The sequence below is a fragment of the Chondrus crispus genome, genomic scaffold (assembly GCF_000350225.1).
Source record: "Chondrus crispus Stackhouse genomic scaffold, scaffold_122, whole genome shotgun sequence".
Lineage (NCBI taxonomy): Eukaryota > Rhodophyta > Florideophyceae > Gigartinales > Gigartinaceae > Chondrus > Chondrus crispus.
Genome location: NW_005178988.1, coordinates 135,708 through 144,457, shown reverse-complemented (window position 1 = coordinate 144,457; position 8,750 = coordinate 135,708). Strand labels below are relative to the sequence as shown.

The following is an 8,750-nucleotide window of genomic DNA, read 5'->3' as shown; positions in this document are numbered from 1 at the left end:
CGACCAGGCAGAACATGACCGCGGCGAAGTCATTCTCACGAATGTCACCCTCAACGATGATGATGACTTCGCCGATCAGGCTGTTACTCATCATCAAGTCGTTCACACGCCAATCAAAGAGGAAGAAGTACTGTGGGACACTGTAGATAGCCTGGATCCAATGGATTTTTACGTAGTAGCAGTCAACACCCACAAAGTAAAACAAATTCCTTTGACACTGTCTGCGGAAAGAAGCGGTGTAAATTCAAAATCTACCACACCATCCGGGACCATCGTCCTGCACAAGCTAGGACGACCAACCACGGGCCCAAGTGGGATGGAGCTTGTATTGACACTGGTGCCCAGCGATCTGTCGTTGGCCTCGCTCAAGCCAAAGCCTACTGTCGATTCACTGGCACCAAATTCAAGCCCAAGCCGAGCCCGATACACTTCAGGTTCGGTAATGACTCCCAAGCTTCACTTGGAACCATATCCATTTCCATTGCTGATGGTTACTTAATTCGCGAACAGGTTGACATTGTCAAGGCCAATGTCCCCTTTTTTATTGGACTTGACCTCTTGGACAAGTACCATATGTTCATTGATAGCGTCAACAACATGCTCCGATCGCATAAGCTTGGTCTTGACATACCCCTTCGGCGCAAGCTGGGTGACATCTATCTGGAGTGGGATCATTCCTCCAAAAAGCACTTCACCAAAGCTGAACTGACCAAGCTTCATCGCGGTTTTTCCCATACCACATCAGAGAAACTCATGAATCTGCTTCGCTTGGCACGCCCTTTTGTGGCTGATGAGGCCACAAAGCAGTTTCTCGAGTCTCTGCAAGCTGCTTGTGACACCTGTCAACGCCTTGGCCCCACTCCTGTGCGTTTTAAAGTATCGCTACCCAATGAACAGGATTTAAAGTTCGGCGACGAATTGTCCATTGACCTGATGTTTCTAGATGAAAAAGCAGTACTTCACGTCATCGACACAGCCACCAGATTCTCGTCAGCCATCTCTCTAGACGCTCATGGCGCCACTTATGGCCAAAGCGTTGAAGGTATTTGGCTAGCCTTCGTCGAAGCCTGGTGTACCTTGTATACTGGCCTTCCAAATAGACTTCGCGTTGACCAAGGATCCCCATTCACATCTGATCGATGGCGCGAGATAACTGCACAAGCTGGAATTCAACTTCGCAGATCTGCTGTAAAAGCCCACTCGTCGTAAGGTATTGGAGAACGTCTTCACGGACCGCTGCGAAGGATTTATAGAAAAGTACGAGCGGACTTCCCGGACGCTTCTCCGTTCATTCTTCTCAAAATTGCAGTCAAGGCAATGAACGACACAATCGGAGAGAACGGTCTAGTCCCTTCTCTATTAGTCTTCCGAATTGTTCCGCGCTTCCCAATCATAAGTACAGAAATACCTTTGCAGCGAAAAGAATGCAAATTCTTTCAACAGCGCAGATGGAAATGAACGCAGTCATGGCAGAACGACGTGTACTAGCTGCTCTGAATCGGAACATCCCTCCAGCCTTCTATCGTGTGTATAATCGTGGATACGAGATTCTAGTCTTCTCTGAGCAAGAGAAGCAATGGATTGGTCTGTTCCCTGTTTGCAATGTTCACGGACGACTGATAACTGTTCAGAACAGCGAAGGAACTTATCGACAAACGTTCAACGCTTATCAAATCAAGCCATACTACGCTTCGCCCGAGTCTATTCTCCCCCAGCAAACTGCCCCGTTCCGTAGTGGCAAAGCCTCAAATCCACCCAATAACGTCCTTCTTACTGAAGTTATACACCCCAATGATCCTCGTGCACAACAATTTGATAATGCTAAACGAAAGGAAATAGAAGGACTGATCGAAAGAGGTACTTGGAAGGTAATGCTTCGCGATGAAGTTCCCGACAACGCAAACATCTTAAATGGACGATTCGTCCTTGCCATTAAAGACTCTGGAACAAACAAGGAAGTATGGACAGCCCGATACGTTGTAAAAGGCCAAAAGGACAAGATGAAACGGTCATTCGTTCACGACACCTCAACAGCACGACAGTGCAGCGTCAAACTACTTGTCGGTCTTGCTGCTCTTTTTGACTTTAGATTCTTCTCAACAGATGTCACACAGGCATATTTGCATAGTACGGAAGAGCTCTCCCGTGATGTCTATGTTAAACCATCATCTGAGTTCGACTTGGATTCTAATCAACTCTTGAAACTACTCAAGCCGTTGTATGGACTAGCCGATAGTGGTGACTACTGGAGTAGAACGTTAAGGCATCATCTAGAGAAGGACCCTTGGGATGAAGGCCAGTGTAACCGATGCCGCCTTCTTCTTCAAACGAATTAGAGAGAAGCATACTGGGCTAGGTGCTACTTATGTTGATGACTGTCTACAAGCCGGCACTGAAGAGTTTTGTCAACAGGCCAAGTGTGTCGAAAGGAGATTCAAATGTCGACCGAGGAACTACGACAAGGTCCAATTTGCAGGCATTAAGATTTAATCCACACCTAACGGATTTCACGTACATCAGAAGCACTATATCTCCACGATTAAGAACATCTGTAAGGAAGCTTCTTTCAAAGACTTTCGCTTACTTCGTGCCCGACTCCCTTGGGCCACTCATTCCGGTCCGGATATTGCATGATCTATTGCACAGGCAGCTCTGGTTACTGAAGACATCTTCAACTCGGACCCCACGAAGCACTGTAAGGGACTTAATTCTGTGATAAAACATCTCCTTACCAGTACAGATCAGGTCTTCAAATTCCCTAAGTTGGACCACAAAAGTCTTCGGTTACAAGTCTATTCCGATGCATCATACGAAAACAACCTTGACGGATCTTCTCAGTTAGGATATATCATTTTCTTGCTGATGCAAACGATAATTGCCAACAATTGTTCTGGTCGTCGCACAAATCCAAACGTGTTTCCAGATCTGTCCTAGGAAGCGAAACAATGGCCTTTGCTGACGATTTCGATATGGCTTTCGCAATTAAAAGCGATCTTTACGCCATGACATCGATCGACATTCCGATCGTTATGCTTACGGATAGTCTATCTCTGTTCGATGTTATCACAAAAGCAATGATAACATCCGCAAGGCGACTAATGATCGATGTTAAAGTTATTAAGGATGCATACCAGAGACACGAACTGCATGCCATAGGCTTCATTCGCTCCGAACACAACCCCGCAGATTCTTTGGCCAAGGTCAAGAAAAGTGATATACTGATGGAAATGATACAACGATCAATTCTTACACATCCTATCGAGCAGTGAATCAATCACAATTCGTGAACACATGACATATGTCACGAAAAAGTTTGGGGAGTGTTAGACATATTGACTAGACTACAGTAGATATCACATTTCTCTGTTATCAATATCAATTCAGGGACTATGTAGACTACATTTAGCTATCAACGAAAGAGTCCCTCAAGGACGTGCCACCGACAATTCTACCTGTTTTAGGGTGTAACCGTTTAGACACATTTCGTGGGTGGCGCAACCTCCCTTTCATGGTAGTGCGCCTACTTTTGTTGTAGAGTCAATAGGACTATAAAGCCAGGTCGAAGACGCTACTCGTCTTCGACCTCAGCACAATCGATCACCTGAACCATCAACCCGACAACCCCGTCCATTGACCGTGCTCACCCTCTGTAGCGGTTCTGAGGCGATAGCCTGCCGCTTTTCCCCCTCCCTTTAAGGTAACCCTATTTACCACCTTTTTACCCTTCACCAAAATCCCCTCCGAACCGCCCCTTTCGGTCGTTCTCCGGACACAGTAAGGCTACAGATTCAAACAAAGGATACCTCGTGTACATGATAGATGTCCACATCCATCTACACTCTATGCAATGTGTTGCAAACGCAACACTTATGTCTACCTTTTTTCCAGGTACGTACCAACAGAGAGTCTCAGTTCCATTCCATTCATCGTCATTGGCAATGGTGCAATCACGCAATCACGCCATCACAACATTAATTTAACGCCGTTCTGCATCGTTCCTTTCTCCAACGTGTGCTACTTGTAGCTGTAAGCACATTTCCACGGCTTTGCATGTGCATGTGTTAACGCACTTCTCGCTTCATTCCATTTCACGTTTGGCACTCTGGAAAAACGAAGGGCAAAGGTTTTAAAGGAGGTAATGATGGCACGGCAAAGAGAGTAGATCCGGCTTTCTGGCTTTCCCACATGTGCAACCCTGGGTTGCACAAGCAGCGCGTTGATTATCATTTCGAAATGTACGAATATTTGAATGGGGTTTAAATCTTTTAGAATTGCAAGGAGCATTACAGAAAGTTGGAGCACAAGATTAATTTTAAGTCGATTGTTTATTTCTTTAATGAGCATGACCATTTTTTAGGAAACGTAATATAAACAACCAACCACAAGGGAGCAGGCACCATTTATTGACATGATTGCGTGATTGCGTGATTGCCAATCACGATGAATGGAATGGCCCTCACTTCACGTTGGAAAGCAAACTGTTAGTCCCATTGCTGTGCTTTTTCTTTGTGCTCGTACAGTGCGTGCCACTGATGCGCCTCACTCACTCGAATTGTAATCATAAATAGTTGCTAGTTGATTGTTATACAATTTGAGTTGCCACTGTTTCCGTTACACGGTATTCGATTGATGAGGACGGATTTGTGTGTGCTCGAGCGGCCGCCAGTGTGCTGGAAAGATTCAACACGCGCGAAGTTCCTTCTCGCAAGTATAAAGTTTATAACTAAACCGTGGTTTATACTATAAACCACGGTTTGCACAGAACAGAGCTTCACTGCTGTATTGCGCGGCATGAGAAAACCTCAATCTCGACGCTCACCGCTCTCCAGGACAAGATTGTCTGGTTGTGCTGACAAGGTTTTCGCACCTTCATAATGCGTGATGATTTCAATACTGCATTATTGCTTGCGCTTACATTCCAAAGTTTGACGCCCTATGGCACCCAATCACGCCGCAGAGACCATCCATGATGTCATGGATGGTCTCTGCGGCGTGATTGTTGTCAACAACTAGAGCTTCTATTTGCTTCTAATCCACTCTTGACGATAATTAATTGCTTCCAAGTTGTAACCACGATTCTCTGTCGGGGGACCCTGACCGGTGATCTTGCGCATCAAGTGTCACAAGTGAAGTCTTTGAACCGTTCCCAATTCGAAAGCCTCAATGGTGGCCTTATGCAACGCATCACGGGCGTGTTCTTCCTTTTTTTTATATGACTCTTAAGAAGCATAGCCCAGAACTCCTCTACATTGCTGCTTTGCCTGGTTATTCAACGAGACCAGCCGGGGTGCACTTTCGGAGAGCACATACAGTACCAAGGGTACAGTACTTCACTATACGTAAACGCAATGGTGGTCGCTCGAGGAATCGAAACACCGCAAATATCTCGAAGAGTTTAATGGCTGATCTTCCCTAATTTTGATTAACTCAGCTCACGGACTAGGGGCTGATCGAATGTGGAAAGAAGTCGTATAGAACTGATGCAAAGTTCAGGGCATACAGGGCAGTATGCATCTCAACTTCTCTAGAAGGCGTGGAAAAATGGGAAAGTACATGACGTGGAAAAATCTCAGCGGTTCTATCCTATGCCGCGTGCTGACGTTGATAAGAGAACGGTCGCAGTCAATTGACTTGATGCTATTTCCGCACGATGAAAGAACTTGGCGACATGAATAGCCTGGCGGCAACAATGGATACCGACATAAACACGATGCGGACTCACAGCCAAAGAAATGCATGTTCTCTGAAGAAATATTGTTCCATCGATTTTATGGGATTTATGGGTGCATATCTAAACGACGCATCCGTGCGGCGTGTTTGTGCAACTCAACGCGCTCTTGTTTTCTTAATATTTGTTACGGTATATGAGACAGCATTTCCACAAATAGCTATTGAAGTAAAAAGGAGACTCAACGCAGCTGTTCTTGTGTGCAGTATCTTCGGCAGATAAATCGCGCTTGTTTAGAACAGGTCAGTTTAAAAGAGTTTGGCGAGGCCATTGGGAAGCAGTGGAGGGACGTTATCTCCTTCTCAGAAATGTTTCCTGAGGCAGTGTTTGATCCCCCGCAAAAAAACAAAGTAAACCCCACTGAGGAGTAATGCGAGGCACAGCAACATGCTCTGTAGAACAGACGGCTACGCAAACAGTATTATTTTCACTGCTGCGTGCAGTTGGTTTACAGAACAGAGATTTGATTTTTCCTTTTGAACCAAGGGCCTGGACCCATAGCTTTCAAAGTAGAGTTTCGGTGTAAGGGTCACACCAGTGTTTCGTGAGCAAAAAGTTGCACTACTCTCGGAATGCAATGATTCGAAGAATTCCATTAAAAAGTGCGAATCACAGCCTGCCTGAACACGTTTTGATTCGGGGCACGTCACTACATAGTATGTAGTGACGTGCCCAGAATCAATCGCTTGCACGAAGAAAAGCACTCTATGTACTACATAGAGTGCTTTTCTTCGTGCAAGCGCTTGTAGACTCTTGTGAATCTTGACGAATCGCGAGCTCTCGCTTTAATATTCAGGACAGTGCGGTATTGTGCTCTACGTTCCGTGTGTGGACTGAATGTCGTATCATATGCTCCAACTTGGCCCGGGGAATATAAAGGAGATATCAGCCTGTTTAGAAAGTGTGGAATCTGGTTGCGGTGGTAGTCTTTCGGAAAATGGTGAGAGAAACGAAAGGTAGCACATCATCCGTACGCACAACCCAAATGGGCAGTAACAAAGGCTTCCCCGTGCAGATGAATGCTGACACTTTGAAAGGAAGAAGCGGGTGAGTACAATATTAGTGGTAAAACGAATGTTCAATCCGATTTTTAAGTTGAAATAATTGTGAAATGCCAAAGCTTTACCACATCATTCTGTACGTAGTACAAAAGAAGCGAGCAGACCTGATGTCAGGTCGCTTGCTGTCAACAGCAAGCAGAAAGGTGCGAATATCAGGCGTGTTTGAGAAAAAGCGTCGTAGAGGAGGGGCGAAAGTTGCGGAATGGCGGATGAACAAACGGAACAGGTCTTGGATGCCTCATTCCAATTGAATTAGGCGTTGTTCGGATACTGTATATACTGTAGACAAGGGCAGCAATGCAAGAAACCTCTTTGTGTACGTAAACAGAGGGCGAGAGAAGAATACTGTACTGTAGTTGGGCGAGAATGAGAAACTGGAAAGCTACGGCGTAGGACAGTGACTGGCGCGTTGGCGCATAACGCGAGTGCAGGAAAGGTACAGTACTAGAATGGACAACGAGGATAGAAAAATTGTTGCCTTTTGACATGATTGAACGGAGAAAGTAAAAAAGGTGCATGGGGCTGTAGTGCCGCGGCTCTCCGGAGGCTCTGGTGCGTCACAAGGGCGGTCGAGGCGCCCCTGTACTGTATTTGGATAGGGCACGCGTTGACGGAAGTGAGTAAAGTTTAGGGTATGTGTGATATCGTGAAGGGTAACGAGGATGGGAGTTCTGTGCCGCACGTCACGCTGCTTTGTTTTCTCGTAGGTCTCAGGTCTGTTGAACAGGGTGCGATGCAGGGGAGGAAAGAATACTGTAGGGGAGTGTCAGAGCAGCACTGTGGGATTGATATGGTCGGGAGAGTGGTCGGATAGTATCTGTATCGGGTTTCGTGAAGAGAAGTGGGTGGTGGGAGGGAAGACGGAGGGATGGCGGAGATACGGCTTTGAGATTACATGTCGAGACTCGACCTGCTGGCAGAGATGAGGGCCAAAATGGGAAGGGGTGATGTACCACTCGGTACTTTTGTTGGCAGAATGCGCAAGATGGATTCAATAGCGATGTCAACTTGACATAGTGGGTTATGGCTTGGTTTCAAGCACGATATCACATTTAGTGAGGCGTTGGAAAGCGTAATTTGAGTTGCGCGGAGTTGGGTATAAAATGATGAAGGCGGGGAAATGTGATGCTGCACTGTACTTGAACACTACAGCATACAGTAGGTGATGATAGAGGTTGGAATGCGAGAAAGTTTGTTGCAAACTGCAGGCGGGAAAAAAACGGAATATGGTAGGTCGACATATTTCTCATGCCAGACTGTATCTACTTCTGAATGTGAGAAATGAGGTGATTGGGTGGAACCCAGTCCGGGAGGAAAGGGCGGAAAAATTCAAAAATGGAAACACGGTTAGTCTGTGATGACTTGCTGGGTTGCTGTCAGAAGGGCCCCGAGCGGGCCGCCTACAGTGAAATCGTGGGCCGACAGGGGCCGTCCCCGGTCCAAATTCTCAAGCAAGAGATTCTTGAAACTCTCTGAGATCAGAGAGTTAGCGCTCCGGGGCGACACGGCGCATGACAGGGGACCGAGTAGGGGGTGTACTGCTGGAGGAGGCGCATCGGGTGAGAAAATCGCGTGGGGCTACGCAGTGGACCTTGCTGTCGGGCAGGGGGGGGAGTTGGGGTCGGCCAGTCTGTGGCGGGGCCAGTGATGCAAGCGGGCGGGCCGCGCGCCACGCGTGGCCCGCGCACGAGGACCGCGTAGTTGACCTTGCTGTCGGGAAATTTCGCCACGCACGCACATTACAGCGCCGGCGTCGTCAGCGGTCCGCCGCAACCCTAAATGCGCGTGGAAAGAAGACCGGCTTGGGTCGACACAGCAATGCCGGCCCACGCCGCCCCTTGCTGGCATGTTGCGCACATAAAAACCCATCCCGAACATCCCCGCACATCCTGCCTGCCCCCTCGCTACCCCCTTTGCCAACGCAGCACGTTTCCGTCGCCCCCCCCCCCCCCCCCCCCCCC

The 8,750-nt window shown here is 47.4% G+C and overlaps 1 protein-coding gene across 1 annotated transcript in view; it reads left to right on the top strand.

The window, feature by feature from the left end:
- The first annotated feature begins 8,300 nt into the window (after window positions 1–8,300).
- The window catches only part of CHC_T00002039001 (hypothetical protein), a 2,283-nt gene continuing 1,833 nt past the window's right edge, over window positions 8,301–8,750 (top strand). Inside the window, exon 1 of the mRNA XM_005713002.1 lies at window positions 8,301–8,750. This exon is cut by the window's right edge and continues 1,683 nt beyond it. Coding sequence (XP_005713059.1) covers window positions 8,301–8,750 — 450 coding nt within the window.